Source organism: Amphiura filiformis, chromosome 10 (assembly GCF_039555335.1).
Source record: "Amphiura filiformis chromosome 10, Afil_fr2py, whole genome shotgun sequence".
Classification (NCBI taxonomy): domain Eukaryota; kingdom Metazoa; phylum Echinodermata; class Ophiuroidea; order Amphilepidida; family Amphiuridae; genus Amphiura; species Amphiura filiformis.
The window spans coordinates 804753-827829 of NC_092637.1; the positions used below are offsets into that span (position 1 = coordinate 804753).

At 34.6% G+C, this 23077-nt stretch overlaps 1 protein-coding gene across 1 annotated transcript in view; it reads left to right on the forward strand.

Moving 5' to 3' along the window:
- Positions 1 to 10776: 10776 nt before the first annotated feature.
- Positions 10777 to 23077, forward strand: part of LOC140162393 (hematopoietically-expressed homeobox protein HHEX homolog) — a 30922-nt gene continuing 18621 nt past the window's right edge. The window contains exon 1 of the mRNA XM_072185599.1: positions 10777 to 11497. Within this exon, the coding sequence (XP_072041700.1) occupies positions 11032 to 11497 (466 nt within the window). The 5' untranslated portion in view covers positions 10777 to 11031. The remainder of the gene's footprint in view (positions 11498 to 23077) is intronic.

Genomic DNA, 23077 nt, shown 5'->3' on the forward strand with positions numbered 1-23077 from the left:
GGAATTCTTTATGCAATAATTCTTTATGCAACAATTATATCAACATCAACGAACAAATACATTTTACAAGTACCGAGCATCATCTTACATGCAAGCTTTCATTTTCAATATCGTGCAGGTTTTCAAATTAAAACAAAACCTAATGAAATATTTTGCAAGAAACAGATTGTTTAAAAAGAACGAAAAGGATTTCACATAACAAAACATGAAGCCCATTGACAGTTAACCACTAGTGTGCATTGTGTTGAATAATCTTTCTTTCAAACTTGGAATGAAGTGAATTGACGCTTGTGTTATGTTATCGCTCATTTCTTCGCGATCGGTCAACCGATTCCAGTAAAATTAGCGTATAAGATGCAAAATAAGATGGGCTACACGCTGATGTTTAGATGTTTGGATTCTGATGTCTATTTCTCGACTTACGTCCAAATTCATTCGCCCGGTAATTTTTTCTGGGACACCCTGTATATGTCTTTAAAGATAAAATGATGGAAAATATGTTAAGTTTGGTTTCGTTGATACCGTGTGAACCCTCTACCTCCAAAGGGAGGGGGGAGCTGGTTGAAGGTACGGGGATGTGCCAAGGTTTAGGGGTAACTTTTCTAAGCGATTTTGGTATTTCGATGGGCAAAAGTGCTCTTAAAAGCACCAGATTTGGGCAAATTTGGGTGCTTTTTGGGTGTTTTGTTTGTGAAAAATTGGTATACTGATGGGTTGCAAAAACAGCAGAAAGTAGGTCAGAGAAGGTCAGCATCTGAAAAATTTTGATTTAAATATGGAGAAACATAATTATAGGAGAAATTAACATCAAACGTAATTTGTACATGAGCAAACACATAAGAGTTTCTCATGATTGTGTTTTTAATTTAATGCCTACCATAAAAGAAAAGAGCAAGCTTTATTATAACTACTTCCAAAAATTGACCAAATATTAAAATTTTACTTTCATTGCCAGTTAGGACTAACTTAAGAATTAGGATTTAGCTATGTTGCATTTGGCAAAACAGGATAATATTTTTTTTAATCCCAAAAAATCAGTTCTGTATTTTTCTGGAATGGGGAAAAAACCACAACCCCCTCCCCCCTTCGATAGACCTAAGTTTATTTTGCCGAACCCGGACGCTGCATGCATGTGTACGACATTTGGCACGAAACCAGATAAACTCATGCAGTATTCGATCGAAATTGGATTTTCTATGACATATGAAGAAAAGAACATGTTTTTCGCCAGCCCATTCGGGGCTGGTACCTGTTTCAGGTTTGAGGTCAGTTTACTCAAGAGATTATATTTTAGTGGTATTGGAATGATTTTTTTTTTACTTTTTGTGGTTAAATTTTTTTTAAATATTTTAATTCGATTTGTTAGGAAAAGTAAGTATGTTTTGCCGTTTCAACGAACGAAAACGAGTGAGTATTACCAAAGTTATGTTTGAACTAATTAATTATGACTTTAAAAGTTTAAAGGCCTAAATGTAACAATAATAGTTAATATATATAGCATCATATGGTCAGCAGAAGTAACTCTGACATCACCTATGATGTCATATCAGTGTCCTTGCCCGGGGGTCCTTAAGCTAGCTTCAGACTCCGTGTATTGTACGTACAATATTGTATGCAACATATCTACGTTATTTAATCTATTGCCATTCTATTTCCAGTAATGTTTAAGTTCTAACGAATGTTTGATGACGAAAAATCGATAATATGTTACATGTAATATCTAGTAGAAATATATTATCGATTTTACGTCATCAAACATTCGTTAGAACTTAAACATTACTGGAAATAGAATGGCAATAGATTAAACAACGTAGATATGTTGCATACAATATTGTACGTACAATAAAAAGTCTGATTACTCCTTGACCACTGAACAGCGTGATATCATGTTGATAACAGATCTATAGAATCAAAATCTTCATCATATCCCCGGATCATATCACAGATTCTCAACAATCTGTGATCATATGGACCATATTGATGTGAAAGTAGTTATCTATCATATCCTGTGTCGTTTTATGGATAAAAATGACTCCAAATGTTATTGATGAAATGGTTGCTATCATAAACATCAGTTTTGTCTTTTCAACGGGAAAAATCCGATGCAAAATAAAGTTTTTAGGGCCTAGCTATAATATGGGCATAATTTATGCATATAGTATTGAACAATGTACCCCATTTGACATGCACTTATAGATAAATAAATTGTCTTACTTTATTAATTTAATAACTTCTTTATTATAAATAAAATGACACATAACTATTTGATTCATAAAATTACATTCAACAAAATGATTGAAGAGAAAACACACAAGGCACTAGGCAGACTGTTATAGAACGGAGTATGTAAGATGCCATGTCCATAGCTTCGCAGGAGTTTCCGACTAGCAATCAACATGATCAGCACATTCAGAAAAACACAGTTTAAGAGTGAAGATTGTAGTGAGTAACCAGTCCTTTATAAATGTGCTGGCCACTATCTATTATAATATAGTAGGCTTAAACTATACATTGCGAATTAATTAAGTTATTTTAAAATAAAATGTACATGTAAGTTAACTCAAACCGGCAGTGTATATATCGAAAGCAGTGAAATCGGACATTCCTAAGCGAAGATATTGAGTTCGTAAGTTCTGGTATTACAAAATTGGAAATTGAGATATCGTGGGTAAAAATCTGAAAAGACAAAAAACCCAACGACAACAACAACAACAACAACAACAAAACAAACAGACCAGAACAATTTGGAGTACATGTAATGAATTAAAAGAGTTGACATGAGATTAGGAATTAATGTTTTCTGCTGTTTCAGTGTGCATGTTCTTATCGTTGATGGTTTGGTGGACTGTCATGTAGATGTAAGCGTGATCCTAAAAATGCCTTTCACATTGACCAAAATTAATTACAAGACCTCTTCTACATTGAGGCTGGCTTTCCCTTTAAAGGGAATTTTTATTTATGTACAAGAAGTTTTGGTAATTGTGCAATCCACGTACCATGATGGCTCAAATATTATAGTTTTAAATTGGCCCTACGTCAATGTTGAAAGATTACTCAAAAAGTGACAAAATTATTAAATCAAATCAAAAGTTTACCATGCTTGGTTCATTTCCCTGGAAATGTTGATTTAATTATATTTTTAAAACGAAAATGGAATATGTAGACATACTTATAGATCGATGATTCCCATATTTTGTGGGGAATTCAATCAGTCATTTTACCCGACATAGGTCTGTGTCGAAAAGTTTTAATTTAGTGACTTCTTTATTTTTATTCAAATTAATAATCCATGAATAGATATGGATTCAATTTCATGATTTCAAAGTTTATTATCATGATTATTTAAATGAAAAATTAATGTATAAACTATTGAGGTTTTGTTTATAGAGGGACAACTTTTGCACAGTCTAAATTTGAAAAAATCGTTGGATAGAGGATATTTCTGTATTAATTGTCTTTGTATAAATTTTTGATCAATTCCAAATAAATTCATCCCCAGAGTACACGGCTAATATGTGTAATATCCGCCATGTTGATATAGTGGCAATATTATGCCTTTATTAATATCAACTTCATGGTCTTGATACTGATGATTCAATTTATGAAACTGATCTTACTTAATTTGATGTGAATAGGCCTGAACCAATTAATTAACCCCATGAGAACTACCTGCCGATTGGCCAAAAAGAAATTTTCGTTATCAATTGGACCAATCAGCAACATTGTTAGAATAATTTCACCGCACAAAAAAATTGGGGTGAATTATTTGCAAAGCTCCAATCTGATTGGTGATTAAAGTGAAGATATCATGTAATTGACCAATCAGGGGCAATGTTAGATCGGCAGGTTGTAGTCAGGGGGTTAACCTGTCCATCATAATTATTATTTTTTAAATTCAAACACTTTATAACCACGAGTGCTGTATAGTGTATACTGTAAATTCGTAACACTTTTTAAACACGCTGGGTGTTTAGCCAAATTTTTAGTATTATCTACATCAAAAAATGATTTCATATTTTGAAACCCATTCTCCACATCGCAAATCCAAAATAAAATCAACTCCATCCCTTTGGTTTACACGTTATCACACTTTGCATTTAATCTAAACGCATCCTAAACACGTATATACCCTCATCCTAAACACCATGTTTATATTATATATGTTTAAATATTAAACATTAACCTGTATTTAATATAAACACAAGCTAAACGCCACTGTTAAGCCTGTGTTTAGATTATATACACGTTGATGTTTAACATATCGCTTTATAGCTTAACACTATAAATCGAGGACAGTTTGGTGTTTAGCTTTGGTGCTAAACATTTAAACACTTTAATGTTTACATCTTAAACATCTAAACACATAATCATATGAAATGTGTTTAGGATCTAAACATTTAAATGTTTACATGATAGACATTTAACTTTTTAAACACCATACAATCTTTCCTCGATTTCTAAACACTGTTTTGCAGTGTGGTGTTTAGGATGGGATATAAGTGTTTTGGATGTGTATAGATACAAATTAAAAGTGTGATGACTTGAAAACCATTTATGTTTCCTGGGGTGCGGCCAATATTACATACTGCAGTTACTGTCCGTTTTCCTATACACAATACACAGTGCTCTTTCCCATTGACGCGTGACCTCTACAAATAGCCTACGTTAAAAGTATGGGGACATGCCTAGTTAACGTCGCTGTGTGAAAAATAACCGGCCAATATTAAAAGTACTCTTCTAAAGTTCTAGAAAATATAGTTTTGTAACATGTCCTAAATTTTTAGCTAATTTAGATTTTTGGAAATATGCGTACTTTGGTGTTTTAGTTAATGTTATAGGTAATAGTACATTGCCTAGTTAACGACGCTGTGTGAAAAATAACCGGCCAATATTAAAAGTACTCTTCTAAAATTCTAGACAATATAGTTTTGTAACATGTCCTAAATTTTTAGCTAATTTAGATGTTTGGAAATATGCGTACTTTGGTGTTTTAGGAAGGATATGTAAACGACAGATAACACCAAAAAATATGAAGAAAGTATTTCCAAACCGTGTTAAGTGATTAAGTCTGCAAACCACCATGTTTCTCATTTTCAAGAACGCTGTTTTCAATGAGTGTTATCTTGGTTTAATAGCTTTTAATGGGGTTTAAGTCCTGCAAAGGTCGAGTTGAATTCTACTGTAGACATGACTGCATCATGAGATGCGTGAGGCCCTTGCCCCAGCTTTATCCATATCTGTTTCGGTATAATTTGTGGTGCAAGTAGCCTTAGTAGCTGCCGCACCAGGATTTTGTTTTTGTCGGGGCACGGGGGGATAATAAAGTGTGTATGGGGGGGGGGAAGGACAAGAAACAAATTGTGTGGGTGGGGTGGGGGACGTACGTTTTTAGTGCCGCCACTAGACGCAAATTTAAGAAGCTGGGTACAAACTAACTACTTTGGCCTATATTTCAATTCTGATTTGTCTTCATTTAGAATTTGGGCATGATATCCCATTTTCGCCGCTCGATTAGGAATTCTTATCTTATGGTTTGAAGTACACTAAGTCTTAAACTAGTAATTGTATCGTAATGAATTGCTTCATATAACGGATATTTACGTCTACATATAATATCTATGACAAGTATTATATGACTATATATCAAGTGCAATCGCCATATTCATTATGAGAAATCATCCGGTAGGTTGATTGCTCGATGGCTCGACCTATAATATGACCGTGTACGCTCTAAGAAATAAAGGTTCTAAATAGAACCTTTTTAGTCCTCTCAGGAGAACCACCCCTTTTGAACCTTTCAAAAAGGTTTTTTAATTTTGGAAAACTTGAAGAACCGAAAACTGTTCTATATCACATTTTTGGGGCCATTTTCGACGGTTTTAGAACCCATTTTTGATTTGATTTTCAGTGTATTAGCATATGTATCACAGACGTTATACATTTATAAAAAAATTAACGTTTTCTTTTGATCAACATAGGCGTAGATCCCGGGTCGGGGGATAACACCCCCCCCCACAATATTTTGCCGGGGGGAACTTACTTATTTGTGTCTTCTATAGGGCCCTACTATCCATCATATAGGGCCTACCCCTGCATAACGAAATTCAACAATATTCAATATCCTCACTACAATAGGCCCCAAAAACAGAACTCCCCCACCCACATATAAATCGCAAATTGACACGAAAGCTGCATTCCCATATTTTCATCCAACACGGTCATGTCATACACCTTCCCCAATCAAACACATTTCTCTTGCAATTGATCATCTTCTACTCTATAATAATACCAAATCTAAACACCATGGAATTCACCATATCACGTCCAAGCTCACATTGGGCGCCCCATTCCTTTTTTAAAGGAATTTTTATTCATATAGTATTCATTCATCTGTCTAAATGATTTAGATACAGAATCAAAGTGTGATAACTTGTAAACCAAAGGGACGGTGTATAGATTTTATTTTGGATTTGTGATGTGTGACGTAGGAGATTAGGTCTCTAAATATGAAACCTTTTTCTGAAAAGGTACAAATGTATACATAATATAATAATGAAAATTTGGCTAAACGCCTAACGTGTTTAATAAAAAGTGTTACAGTTATAGAGATTTATTCAGTGTACATAGCGTAAGTGCCATCCGACCCCCCGGGGGGGGGTCACTCCCATTGTGGCCTGTACACCATCCGCGATAATCAACTTTTGAAAAGCACCTAAACAAGGATTTAACCCTTGGCTAAAACCATACCCTAAACAGGGATCTTATTCCTTGCATCAAATTTCATACCCTAAATTTCATTCCGCGTATTAGTAATTGCAATTTTGCTACCCTTTTTTCCAATATTTCATGTTTTTGACACCCTAAACGCGTTACGCGCGTATCGTGCCTACCCATGAAAAACTACCCTTTTTACGCGTTTGCATTATCGCGGATGGTGTACAGGCCCCAATGGGAGTGACCCCCCGGTCATCCGACGTAATAATCCACATGGAAGTTCACCCCAGACCCTTGTGTGGTTTTGAGACCCTTTTGGCACATACATCTACCCATACGCGTGGATCACCTACATGCACCTGTACAAGTATATTTAGAGATCATCTTGACTTGGATTGATTTTTTCACGCCTATTTAGTCTCTATTAGACGTGCTATTAATTACTGATCAATCCACTAATTATCGGATGTTAATGAGCTTGAAGTAGGTGTTATTACGCGGCGGTTTGGCTTTGAATATTAGAATTAGACGAGTAGGTGGGTTTGGTGCAGAGAAGATTATATGCTACAGTCTACCCACAATGCATTTTTCAACTTCAGTTTTCTGTGCTTGTAAGCTGTGGGTAACAAAAATACCCTAGCAGTATGCAGACTCCGAGTAGGCCTACTATTACTATAATTAGACGTACAATATTGTATGTAACATATCTACGTTATTTAATCTATTGCCATTCTATTTCCAGTAATGTTTAAGTTCTAACGAATGTTTGATGACGTAAAATCGATAATATGCTACGTATAATATCTGGTAGAAATATATTATCGATTTTACGTCATCAAACATTCGTTAGAACTTAAACATTACTAGAAATAGAATGGCAATAGATTAAATAACGTAGATACGTTACATACAATATTGTACGTCTAATAAAAAGTCTGCATACTGCTTTATGAACATGATGAACAGAGCACAACATAATCTTACAAATTATGGCACTTCTCTCTTAAGGGCTGGGGTATGAACGTTTGGACAGTATTTATTTTGGGACATTAGAGCACATCAGACATAACGGATTGCATTCTGAATACGAAGAATGTCATTATAATATCAAATAATTTTGATTTTTTGAAATTCGCAATTTAATACACATTTTATGGAAAATCATTAAAATTGATATTTTTGATATTTAACAGTACTTGAAGTAAACTTTATAAATCTGATGATTTATACTTAAAGTGTATGTAGGTGGGATGAAAAGCCGACGATCAATTGAAAATGTTGACCTTTCGTATTGAAGATATGGATTTTTTCCCAAAACACCAAAATAAATTAGGTCTTTTTTGGGAAAAAAATACATATCTTCAATATGAAAGGTCAAAATTTTCAATTGACCGTCGGCTTTTCCTCCCTGCTACATACAGTTTAAGAATATATCATTAGATTTATATAATTTACTTCGAGGACTGTTATATATCAAAAATTTGAAAAATATCAAATTTTTATAATTTGTCATAAAATTTGTATTATATTGTGATTAAAAAAGAAAGAAAATTATTTGATATCAGAAAGACATGCTTCGTATTCAGAATACAATTCGATAGGTCTGAGGTGCTCTCATGTCCCACAAAAAATACTGTCGAAACGCAATAAACGCTCATTTTGGATCCCTTAAATTGCCCGATTGAATATTCAATCAAAAAGATTGAATTTTCATTCTCGCCGTCCCGAATTAGGGACAAATCGTTTTCGACTGTAGGCCTATATTCAGTCGGGTGATTTGAATTCAAACTTTTTTTCAATCAAAAGGAGTGATTCTCAATCTTTTACAATCTTTTAGCGATTAAAGTTAGGGGCAAATCTTTTTTGATTGAAAGGACTGATTTGCATTGTTTTTCAATCTTTTGCCGTCCCAAATTAGGGACAAGTCCTTTCCAGTTGAAAACAGATTGAAAATGTTCACTCTATATCTAAAACAGTTTGAAATCTCATTCCAAACATATGCAACACATGTCATTTGGCAGTATACATTAGGAATATACACTTGAATCAGTCTACAAAGAGAGTCAGAGTGAAAAAAACCAAAAACATTTTAATCTATTTTTCAATCTATTTAGATTGATTCCTATCATCAATCGTTAAAAGATTGACATATTTCAATTGGTCAACTAACACCCCCATGTTTAGCCAGTATTCTTAGCATGAAGGATGCATGTTTTATAGAGACCCTGTGCAAAGAAGTATAGGAGTTTCACAGGGGGGGCCGGCCAAGATTGGCTCAATTTTGACGTTGTCATTGGTTTTACACGTAAACACAAAAATGTCTCAAATTATTCCAAAACTGTACGTATGTTATTAAGCACTATTTTATCAGTCTAAATCCGTTGAGGTTCGCCAGTGAACCTCATTGTAAGTACTGTTTTTTTTTGTTTTTTTGTATGAATAACGCACGATATGTTACGATATATACTGAAAATTTCCCCACGTGTATCAATGAGTTTATGTGGTGTAGTGGTTACGGATCTCGCCCCCACGCAAAGGGTCCCGAGATCGATTCCCATCCCCGGCGATGAACAAAATTTTTTCTTCTTCTTTTTTCTTTGAATTTAAAATTATTTATTTTGATGTGAAAATGTATATATTGCACTGGGAAATATATTTTGTGCATTTTTTTTCTGTAATGGGGCCACCCAGCCAATAGAGGTAAAAACGGATCTTGGCTCCGAGAAAAAATAATTGCGTCCATCGTGCAGGCAGCGTTGCCGTCATATTGTCTGTTTTGTTTACGCTTTTGGCTGTTGCCACATTGAATAATGTAGTCCACCATCGTCTGGAGTTTCAGGCGGTGGCGCAACATGATGCAAAGGATTCTGGGAAGGATGCGATATCTCCTCTGGGTTTGATGATAAACGTGAGAAAAAGGTTCAAACTGAAAAGGTTCTTGAGTGTCGATTGTATGTCGGTAACATAAACATGATCGTGTGAAACAGGATAGCCCGGGGGGTACTCAAGTTTGGTTTTGGTAGGGACGTGCCGCTGAGAATTTGAAAGTGGACCCATAAATATACCAATGTTTCAAGAAATTTGGACCTATTGATATACCAAAAGTCAACATTTTCGGCCGAATTTAACCAAAATTGTCTTAGTTTTTACAAATTTTCCCAAAATTGCGGCACGTCCCCGTATGGTCATTTGTACTGAGAACACCCCCCCCCCCCCCGGCAGGATAGTATACACGTGATTGTTCTACTGATTATCCTATACTTATTTTGTAAATTTTAATTTACTAAATAAGTATAGGATAATCATCAAAAGTAACTAATTATTAAACATAAATAGGCCTATAGAAGAACGCACATGCACCTGAATTGGCACATGCATGATCACGAATATGTTGAAAATGTAGAAGTTCATCATCTGTCATCTTTCAACAAAAACTTAATTACCGTGCTACATTACGTTAATTAATTTTCTCTTAATAAGATATAGGATGAGCTATATATATATTTCGTCATATAAAATTATTGCAATGACTATAGTAAAGCTGTCAGTGTCAATATCAGCATTAGCAACAAAAGTTCCCAATATTGGAATAATAATTGAATTCAATCTGAATGCGGCTAATTTCTAGTCCATATTCCTCAAATAGAGTAGTGTTTAGTTAAATATAAACAAAAAAACCTAAAATTTATAAAGAGCCTTTATATCATATTAAAAGTGAAAATACCAGCGACATTGTTGAATCATGTCTTTGACGTTTTCTCCTTAAGGGGTAGGGTACGAAACCCATGCATGCAATCATAATCGATATCGGCGAGTATCGTAAAGAAGCAAGCCTACCGCGAATCCGGGCTGCGAGTAATATCTGCAAATCACAGCAAATCATTTCCGAATTGGCCAATCAGTGAACTCCAATAGTCATAAAAAAGTCAATTCTCCGGATCCAGTCAAGTTGAGGAATTTTGAGTGCCGCGCGCTAAGTGACTAAATTGATATCGGTAGCTCATTGACACACTGTACACACGATATTTGGCATATAACCACGCCCCCTTGTTTTCCTTTGTCAAGTGGGCAGTTCGTCCCTCTACCGTTCTTCCTGGGTAAGATCACTATAAGCAAAGCCTCTGGATCAACAAGTCGTGTAACTTTTAAGCTTACCTGATGACGCCGGTATTTAAGGCTTTATTTTCAACTTGAAGATCTAATTTGGATCTTTTTATGAATAGTGATTTAGCCGGTGTGGAACTATACTGTGATTTTTATATTGAGTGGAAACGTGTGTAGCGCAGTAAGCGCTCAAATCAAGCAGAAATATCAACCATGTCTATGTCATTGCAGTACCCAGCGGTAACCCCGCAAGCAGGACTCAATCCGTACGGTACGAACATGATGTGTCCACCGTCAACTACGGGGCCGATGCAATCCCTCCCTCCCTTCTCAGCAGCACTCACAATGGGGAGCAATATGCAAAATCACAACACACCTTTCTATATAGACAATATCCTCGGAGGAGCCAGGCAAAACATGAACATTCCCGCAAGACCGACGCCGACCCTGGCGGCACCACAATTTTCTACCGCTCCTACCGGTGGAATTGCAGGACCTACACCTCAATTGAATAACCCATACCATAATTCGTACTATGAAACATCAGTTCCCGCGGGTCTGACCAGCCCCACACAGATGACTTACGGGGCTGGTGCATTCGCAAGTCCGGGACTCTATGGGTATCCTAGAACAGATTATCCAGGTGCGTTATTGGATAGGCATGATCCATATGGAAAAGGTAAGTGAAATGATCTTCCAAAGTTTTTGAAATTTGTTTGTTTTAACGGTCGCGGTCTCGCCGTGCGGAGACACATTTGGATCCTGATGGGACCAGTTGTTATCTTGTGTCGCTTGTAAGAATTACCATTACTTAAGATTAAGAGCCCGTAATTGAATATACAGGACACTTTTTCAGGCATGCATGATGGTATAAGCAATATAACAAGCAGGAGGACCAGAAACGTTTTTTGCGACAGAAGTGTAGACATCATTGATCATGTTATGAAACGAAACATCCCCGTTTTTCGACAGAGGCTAGAGGCTAGTGCAGGCATTTTAAGAAACGTGAAAACGTCCCCCTTTTTTGACAGAAGGTGTTGCAGGCATTAAGAAACGTATATGGAATTATGCTCACATGTTTTAGTAAGTTAAGATAATGTACGCAAATCAAGGGTTTAAAACAATATCCAAACTTTATTTACTTTTGCTATATAACACGAACAGTAGAACACATTTACATAACAGGTCCATGAATAAAACATGTAAAACAGGTGTTAAACTCCGGGTTAAACTGCTTTTTCGAATCGCAAATATTCCGCAACAGTTGGTTTAAGAAACTTCTCTTTGGCGAATCTCCCTAAATCATCCCGGGCTTGATCATGTAACATAATACTTGCAAATAGCCTCGAAATATAATATCAAATAGTTCCAGCACAAGAAATGCAACTTACCTGTATAACTTATGTAATTATCAAGCTCAATTAGTCATTCAAAATACACTCGGTTGGTGTTACTTGGTATTAATACTGGTATACATAATCATGATACGGTAGCCATAAACCAACCGAGTGAAATAACTCGTGGTCGATTCGTGAACTATTGAACGCAATATTTACATTGTAACAAACTACTAGAATTTGATTTTGGTTGAGAAAAAATAATAATATTAGACCGAAGAATTTACCTCAACACATAAAAAAAAGGCGAGTACTTTTGTGATTATTCATCAGAGACACTCATTTTTACATTTTTATGATATATTGTCATTTCAAATTATGATACTTAAAAAGGTTTACATGTAGTCGAACTACACTCTAACTTAAAATAGTACACTAGATTACTCAATGTTGAGTAAAAAGGAAACAAAGCAACACATTGAGTCAAATGGAACTCAATATTGAATAACTTTTTACTTAACATGCTTAACTCTCTCCACGCGGGTGTCGACTGCAGACGACAAGTTTTTAAAATTTAAAAATTTAAAAATTTCAGAATTGTAATTTTTCATGACCATATTTGAAATCAGCATAACAAATGCATTAAAATGAGTACAAACAAGCCTAGTATTGGTTCAGCAGTTCTGAAGACTGCATGTTATATATTGAGTATTAATGTGAGTACAATTTTGTTGCTCTCTTAATGTTCCCTTTTTACTCAGCAGTTGAGTAATAATTATTTACAGTGTAGATTTTTAGTTAACTTTGACTATATTAGACAAGTTGGTCTCAATCCGTGTCCAAAAGTTTGATACTATTCGGGTAATTTTGACATGATCATTGCTGGTAAAATTTGACTAGAAAATGTATCCAAAAGTATGAGATCTTAGGAATCTAGTCAAATGCAACCATGACAACTATACCTTTTATTTATCTATTAATAATACACAAAATCACGTAATATTGTTCTTACATTCTGTTGTATAAGAACAACCCTACTTGTATTTTGTATTGTACAATGTATACATGCTATAGTCTTATACTATTGAATAATATCGAGCACTATTTCAGCTGTTTTGGATTGACTCTAAATTGCAAATTATGTGTCACTACAAAAAAAAAAATTGTCCCACATTCATGTGTTACTTCAACGCAATTTAATACAGAAACCCTATGATTAATCCAACCTTCTGTAGTGAATCAATACCTAAACATTGCAGAAGACAAAGCAGCTACAAGCCAACTTATTTAGACTGTGATTAACAGTAATTACTTTCTAAATAGTCATGACATTGTCATGAGAACTTGACATATGTTTGTCACCATTGCGAAATGTTACATGATAATCATGATAATGGGGGCATGATAATACATGCACAAGCAATATCAAGTAATGTTACAGTTTTTTAAAACATGTTTAAGTGCAAGTGTTTGTTTGATTTGTTCGGGTTGGACAACACCGGAAAACTCAAAAAAGCCTCTCTTAAGAAGATAATTTCCATTGGGGTCTATTTGAATATGTTGAACACGACTGTCATGCACACCAAAGTGCAAAATTTGATTCAACCCAGGATCTGTGATTCAACTGAAGTCCTGAAAAATATACATCGAGTGCTTACAACCAGAACCATCTATGTCCACAATTACATGTTACTCACTTTGGCAACAAATGGACGGTTAATTCTGCCCTACATGATAAATGTGGGGTATATGCATGGTCACCTAGTTAGTTAGACGCAAGTGACATGCATATACCCCAAAGACACTTACATTTATTATGGAGGACAGAATTAACCGTCCATTTGTTGCCGAAATGAGTAACATGTAATTGTGGATGGTTATGGTTTTAAGTCCTGGTTATTTCGAGATGATCAATCCAATTATGTTCTGGAAGATGCAATCTTTTATTTATACAACATCAAAAACGTACCAATTGTTTTAACTCAGATTATATAACACGACACACATTTACTTAGGAATACTCTTAGAACAACCAGGAAAGTTACATCTTCTCTGGAACAACTTAACCAGCAAGGTAATTACAATGAAATTAAAATGGCAATCGGAAGGTTATAACATTTCAAACTGTGAAGGCTACATGTCATTTAGATTTAGCACTCTTTCTAGGGTCTGTGGATTGAGCTACAACTTTTCTCCGCGTGGTCCAAGAAGAACGTTGATTTTATTGAATACATTACCCACATGAAGGTATTGGATTGGTCAAAAAGAGTAAATAATTGAATTATAATCAAACACATAACATTTTATTTAAATGTGTCAAACTCCTGCGTATAAAAATGCTTACATTAGTCGAATTTCTAGCAGGATAGAGTCTTGAAATTCAAGTTGCAATCTGCATGAACGTCACCACGGTCAATGGAACTTTTAGCGCGCAGAATTTCCCGCGTGGCAAGCATTTTGCCAGATATACAGGAAGTAGTGTATGAAGATGCAGAGCTTGCTAAGTGAATCAGGTCTTCCGTATATTGTCAAGACTATTTCCTGTATACACCAAGTATTAGCTTAAGAAAACTTTAATGTTCAACTTTAGAATGTTTGTCCTGCTATGTACAAAAGGCGGTATCTGCTTTGCTTACTATTGGGCAGATTCTGTCTTTAATATTGGAAGCAGGTACATATTTCTTAAATTGACCGTTTGAAATATTTCAATCTTTTAACTGTTGTGAGACGAATCAATCTAAATAGATTGAAAAATAGATTGAAATAGATTTTTTGATTGCGCCTTACTCTTTTTGTAGACTCATGTCACCTTTCAATCAAGTGTTATAGCCCTCATGTACTTCCAAATGGCATGTGATTGGTTAAAAAGGTTGAAAATTCAAATAATTCGACTGAATATTCAGTCAAAAAGATTTAAGTTAAGACATTTTATATTTTGCGTATACATTGTATACTATAATTGCTCGCCAGTACTAATTTAACAAACCAACATTTTAACTATGAATATTGTAAAACAGAACAGAAATAATATTATTTAACAGCTATTATGCTATAAATATTGCTGTAGGATAGTTTATGTAAAAGGCTATAAGTATTGCTCTCTATCACTTGAAACTGTAAGCGATGTCCGGTTTTCAACAGGAAGAAGGAAGCTATATAGCCTATCATTATAGCCCACTAGTTGAGGTAAAGAATACCGTGAGAATTAGCAAAGATTGCTTTCAAATCTTTAGCCATTTTTGCGTGAATTTTACTTTTAATGAAAGCCAGCATTTTGCCTGACACTTAGAAGTGTCTTTTAACCATATCATAATATTGTATAACATAACCATGGCATTTTTCGTTTTAGTATATGTTGACAATTTTCAAGATGGCGTCTTTTATACTTTCATTAGTTTTTGTGTGAAAAATTAAACCAAGCTCGTGGTTTGCACGCTTAAATATATATAGTTATAATAACAACAGGATCTTGAAAGTTTCTTAAGTATTTCCGACCACAAGTCGTTGAAGACTTGCAATAGCTCTTATTAAAAGCATGTTAAAAGTCATTAACAACAGTAATAGCCATTGCAATGAACGCTTTACTATTTATTTTTGGTGCTTTATGATTATGATAAGCATGATAAGATTGACTGAAGTTAAGAGGTCGCTGCTGTATGAGTACCTTTGGTGTTATAAGTTAAGGGTGTAAACAATAGGCATGTAATTGACGGGTGTTTGTAGTGTTATTGTAGCTTTGTTGCAGATTGCATGTTTGGCACCTTTGTTAATAATGGTTAAGTACCGTGTTTATTGTGCTTCAAGTTAGAGTTCAAACAACACATTTTACCAAGCTATTATGTTCACTTCACAGTTGTTTCAGCTGAGTATTTGTGGCTTTTATAGCCTATAAAAGTAAACCACGTGCCTATTTTGGCCTGTAAAGGTTAGCAACTATTTTAAACTGTTGTGATTTGGTAGTTCACAGCATCTTGCGAATGGTAGTGAGCTTTGGCAAAAATTGCATTGATCATTTCATAGCGAGTGTATAGAAAAATTCAAATATCACAGATCATACTTTTGTAGGTCCCGTGGTTCTTGAGTTATGTTGTAAAAGAGGGCTGAAACAACAATACTTTTGTAAAGCGTACATAACTCATTAACAGCAATAAATCAAACAAGTTTTCAAAGTATTTGATTTGTAGAATGAACTTTTGCGAAGCATTTAAGTGTTATTTTTCAATAATATATTGATTTACACAATGAAAAGTTGCTTTTATGCACCGTTTTGATTCGGTAATCAGTCACATTTATTTTTATTAATGGAATAATTATAAGAATAATATTTTATGTCTCAAATCATACAGATAGGCATATAATTCGCATCTTCTCTGATTTTATCACATTCTTTTTTTCGTCAGTTTCGTAATTTGTTGCAGGTTGCATTATGCATGGCAAACTATCTTAGGAATAATATATCACTTACAAATAAATCATTATGCCAATGTTTATCCTTGTTATCTTATACGATATTAAAGGCAACATGAAACAACTATACGTGGAACAAAATACCCGTTTCCAAAACAAAGGTTTGTTCCCATTGTAAAACATTCGCACTTGCGCATGGTGCCAGTAAAAATGTTAAAATCCCGCCGCACAAATTTATATTATTTGTCACAATATTCACCAAGTATAGCATTATAATTATACTTCAGGTATTGAATGTTTATCCTTTAACGAGCTTAATATGAAAAAATCTTATCTTAATGCACGTTACACTTTTTTGGCGGGAACATTTATAAGAATATCCGGCAATCACTAAAATTAATACTTTGTTATGATCGTCTGTCAACAACTATTACCGTGATTGTACCTTAACTCAATTATTATTGCTGTCTATTGTTACTGTTTTGCATACGCCATATCTTTATTTGAATTTGAAGATACACTTTTAGAAAAAGGGTTCTACATGTTCTAAGGATATATATAACATGTATGATTATGGTTCTACGGGTTAGGGAACTGAGAACACAACAAATAATGTTTTTTTTCTGGCCTTTGCATAAACCTTTTTAGTTCTTTGTATAACATTTAAGGGGGTACTACACCCCTGCGAAATTTTGTGCCTATTTTTGCATTTTTCTCAAAAATTATACGGCATTGGTGACAAGTAAGATATGTATATTATAGGGGCAAGGACTACAACTACTGCACTGGAAATTTTATTTCAGCACAGACAACAGTTGTGGAGTTACAGTCAAAAATGAGGGAAAACCAATATTTGATCAATAACTACTTGCCTTGAGTTGATGAATTTTCGGTGCAGTAGTTGTGGTCCTTGCCCCTATAATATACATATCTTACTTGTCACCAATATGCTATAATTTTTGAGAAAAATGCAAAAATAGGCACAAAATTGGCCAGGGGTGTACATACAGGACAGCTAATGAACCTTTCATGGACATTTTTTTCGAAGAGTGTATTTTTATTTTGTAAAAACATTTTCATGCATACTCGTGTAACACCAGTTTCATAATTGACGCTATTCCAAAAGTTTACGCAACTTCGTCGTTTTTAAAATTACCCCAATCATGCCAATGACTCCCCTATCGATCTCGCATTCCATAGGCTACACTTTTTCAAAACTTTACTCGCCTTATTTTGCAAATTATTGGGCAAAATAATTATTAAAAGGTTTATAAAATTGTCAATCTTCTTCACTCACTACCTACTTAACTGCGCCTGCGTAACGTAAGTTTCCTAAACGGCTGTCGGAAATATTTGGTACATATGGGTTATATAATATTCTGCTTTTAATAGTAAAGGCTGTGTTGCCAATTTTCTCCTTATTTTGACGAATTGACATGTTGTTGAAAATCAATCGCTTTTCATGGCAATTTTGCTAAAATTTATCGTTTCTGGTGATAATTGACAAGTACTCATTCTTTGAGTATAAAACCGTTACAAATTGTCCTCACTCCGTGCTAATTAAGTCAATTGGCTTTCCTTGTACAAATTGTCCTCACTCCGTGCTAATTAAGTAAATTGGCTTTCCTTGTACATGATTTAAGTTACAATGCACTGTATGTGATTATGAGAAATGGGTTTTAACACTGATCTCCACCCATCACAAAAGGTTTTACAGAAATTTTAATAGCATTCATAAAACATTTTGAAAACTTGATGTAAAGCATTCTAACATCATGTTAGCGGTGGCCAAAATACTTTAGTACTTTGCAAACATGTTTTCCCCAAAACATATTTTGCAATAACATTTTGACAACATTTTCAAAATATTGTTGAAGTGTTTTTTCATACAAAACGTCAGGATTTGAATCTGGGACCTGATACGATGTTTCGGCTTCTTTTCGCATCTTCAGCATAGACATATTACACTTTTTCAATCATGTGCATGCCATCCTGCCCTGGTTCAAGAAGACTCTGAGCATTTGAACTAAACGCCAAATTTCACAAAATCGTGTGAACGAGGCTTACACAGCTCACGGAAGTCCTTTAAACATAAAGTTGGGTTACCAACTCGATACATGATACAGCTTTGATTTCCCCATAACATGACCCTCACTTGTTTTCTTTATCATTTAGTTAACACTGTCTCTTTTTGTCAACAAGAACACAAACAAAAAGTGATATTATGTTCAAAAATATGAAGCAAAACAGCCGTTCATGTTTTAATCAGCCTCGGTACGCTATCCAGACCATTCTGGCAACACGCAAGTTTCAGTCGTAAAATTTCGGTTTGAGATTTCATTACTATATACTTGCACTTTAACTTGAGATCCACTGGCCCAAAAACTTTTTGTTATTATTTTTATAAGCCGTTTTTATGTTCTTTAGAAACTTTTTGATCAATTAATATTTTTGCGATTTTGAATAATAAAATTTGTATCCACGTATATCGTCTGCTACAAGAAATCAGCGTCCTCGTCCAGGTATAAAGGGTTAATTCTTATACAGCTATAGGGTATTATAGCAGAAAAAGGCGGGAAGTACTACTCACGGATTGTCAAATTTAAACAATTTCCCCTGTTTTCCTCTAGTTTATTAGCTCGCTACTTTACCCGGTTATTGGCTATAGCCCTATCAGGTGTGTGTTGCCGCTTATTTTAAATAAGCAAGATATTTAGCCGGATTATGCGCGTCCTTTAGCTTCCTTTGTTTTAGGAAATTGTACCTGCGGTATCTTGATGTTCGCAATCTTTGACACCTGTGTTGATTGCTTATTTGACACATTTGTTAATGGACTATTTCATAAGGTGAGAATATTGAAGTTTGAGGGAGCATGTTGTTGTTGCCTTTGTTTTGATTTTTGCAAGTTTTTAATATGTCACATAATTTATTGCCCAAACTTAAGTTCAGCAAACTAATTAATTACACTTCCGAAGACATGCAATTGCAATGTACACGTGTGCCCGAATAAGTCTATGATATTGTGTTCTTAACTGAGTAAAATGTATTTTTTTAATACTATTCCATCATGTCCATGAAAACGTACAGGTACCATTCTACTCCCACCCAGAGAAGATGAGAATCTCTGATATTCCTCGTAATTATTGCGAGCCTAATGCGCAAAATCAAGACGAGAAATTATTGCGTCAACAATGTCAACCTGTTCGGGTATAATAATTATTATAGTCCTGCATATTCTTAGGGCCTACATTTTGGATATATTGAACGATAAACGTTCTATCGAAATGGCACATATGAAAAATGCAATTTAAAGTTCTTGTTTATCATTTTCATGTGTTAAATATCTCCATCCAGAGCCCAAGAATAAGTCAAGATAAATGGAAATATGAAAAATTGCAATGTGTTCATGAAACTGGCGAGAAACTCTACCAATTGAGTCCGTGAGTATTGTAAGAAATACTTCACAGACTATAAATTATAATAAAGATTTATATACACTCAATGCGAGAAACCATACCAGTGGGAGTATTGTCAGAAATGCCTCACAATAAATTCTAGTTTATAATCACACTGGCGAGAAACCCTACCAGTGTAACAATTTTTTTAAACATATTTTGTTGTCCTTCTCTTAAAGCAAACTTTTTAAAAGTAAATTCAAGTTCATATATAATGCAATGATATGCATTTTTAGGCGCTCACAATGTAATACCACTAAAGTCATCATGTATTAGTAGTAGTACACAGTAATGAGTAATACTAAATAAATTGTACAACTTTTGACATTCGAGCAAGCAATCTATTAAGTTAATAGGGCAAATAACCGCTTCATACTTAATACTGTTAAAGCATATTAAGCCATTTAAGGCCTATAGCACACATAAAGTGTTACTAGTGTGGTCTGTATCAAGGTTAATACAGCATCCGTTCCGAGTTGGTATAACGCGGGTTTACTGGGGCTGGATCAGTAAGATAAAAACTTAGAAAGGAAGTCAAACTTTGAGGGAGCGGAAATGATATCATTGAATACAACAACACAGTAGGCCTAGAATTTAGAAAGGGTCTTTATTGGTATGATTAGTGCTTGGTAGTATTATCCATATTAAAAAAAAATTAAAGTTTCTTTGATTTTGAGCATTTTACTCTGAGAAAACAATAGATAAAGAGAGATTTTAACCCCCTGAGCACTACCTACCGATCTAACATTGACTCTGATTGGTCAATTACATAATATCTTAATTTTAATCACCAATCAGATTTGAATTTTACAAATAATTCACCCCATTTTTTTGCGTGGTGAAATTATTCTAATATGTTGCTGATTGGTCCAAATGATAATGAAAAGTCCTTTTTGACCAATAGGCAGGTAGTTCTCATGGAGCCGGAGTTAAGCAATTTTGAAGAAAAAAATCGTTTGTTGTACATAGACATGTCACAAACTTTCAAGTTCAGCACTCAATGATTATAATGATTTCATACAAAATATATAAAATAATTAGTGGCTATTAACTGCTCATTTCAAAATGCCAAATGACGCTGGTTTTAGCCGATAACGTTAATGTAGTTTGTCAAGTTTAATCAAACTCAATAATACAGTATTTGAATGACTTCCGCCATTGAAGTACATGGCGCTATCAATAGAACCGTTTAATATGTTATTATTACATGGAGTATGGCTTACTAAAGAGGACAATGAGGCTATAAATGATTTTTGATCATGTTGATTGTGCAAATCATATTATGTGTAGGCCTAAATTTAGAATAGGCCTATACCAGTACTACAAATCTGCATTAACGAGCGTGTAAATCAAAGATACTTTCACCATGACATCTAGTTTTCCCAATGTCTATTAGACACCCATACAAACTTTTAAAGATAGGCTTGTAACAATACTATATTATTCACTAGATATGTTCACTCTGGTACTGCGTACGTAATTCATATAGTACCAGAGTGAACATATCTTTGCTGTCTATAGAGTATTGTTACAAGACTATATATCTGTAAAGGTTTTTTATGCCGGGTGTCTATTTTAAGTTAAGTTGTACTTGACCATCGGCTCATTGCCATTCTTAAGACACATTCACATATCTGTTTCTTATACTTTCAACAAGCACTAGACCTAGTTTTTGCTACAAATTTCACTTTTCCATGTATCATGCAAGATATGCGATATTTACATAGTACAGCTTAAAATTGGTTGTACCGATACTTCGGCGCGGCATGCTAGAAAGGGAATCATGCCTGTGGAAGACATGTCCTTCCCTTAATTTCACACAAAGGGAGTGTGAATTTCAAATGGGGTTATCTGCATCATAGATATATCTTAGCTTATCTTCCAGGGTCTATGTCTAAATGGGTGACTCCGTTTGAAATCTACACTCCCTTTGTAGGAGGTCGTGTTTTCCATAGAGGGTGGACGGATTTCAATAGCATATTTGGAAACATATATGACATCTGGTTATCTGCCATTTTCAAAATAAAGACAATTTTGATTCGACAAGAGAAAGGGAAAGTATTATTAGTAACTTAGTAGTGTCATTGTTATGATATCTGCATGGCGATATTGTTATTAATATAATAAGACCATCGAAAGCAAAACAATGATTTTGCTCGCTCGGGGAGCATCCTATAGATAATAATGAACAAAAGCAATTTGCATTGTTTTTGGCGCACAAGTCTATTCAGCACTTTATTAAAACGGTAATTAGTATGATCTTGTTAATTGCTCATCACAATAATTAACAAAATTCATTGTGAATTGATCAGCAAGACTGTGTCGTCGTCAGGCTATCATAGCTATGGCGACATCAAATTATCTCATCATATAAAATGTATCTATCAATCAAAGAATTGTATCAAACTTTTCATTTGCAAACAAATCTTGAATGCGAGTAATTGCGCGTGTAATAATGCATTGTGAATTGCAATGGACACTTCTTAATGAGTTTGCCCGCCTCTTTTACAACTTCATAATTATGGCTCAATTGAAGATATATACCTTTAATTGATTGCCGGTCAAGATTCAAACGCCTTCCATTGTTGTTTTGTTGTTGTAGCAAATTTCCTTTTAAATTGGAGAACAGCTAAAGCTGAAAATGGACATTTTGTGGTTTGAACTGACAGAAGAACGGGACTATTAAATTCGCTCGAGCATTGGTAGCAGTATACAAGGCTCAATATTTTTTTCCAAAAAGTTATAGGCAAATCGGGTGTTTAACAATCAAATGTTGCGGTTATCACTGACATGTTGTTTCTTGTAATGGTTCCCTAAAAACTTGAGGAAACAATAGTGATTGGGTTTTACGTCTTTTGTATTACGACATGTTGTTGTCCCGACCTATTGTCTCGATGCCGCAGGCTTGATTTAACGGGAACAAAAGGCGGGTAATGCAGCGACTTGTTATGGGGCAATTATCGTTCAAGCAATTATCCAATTTGTCTTCTCAATAGTATCAATACAACCAAATTGATCACCAATATCAATATTTTTAGTTTTGCTTTATGATTTGTAAAT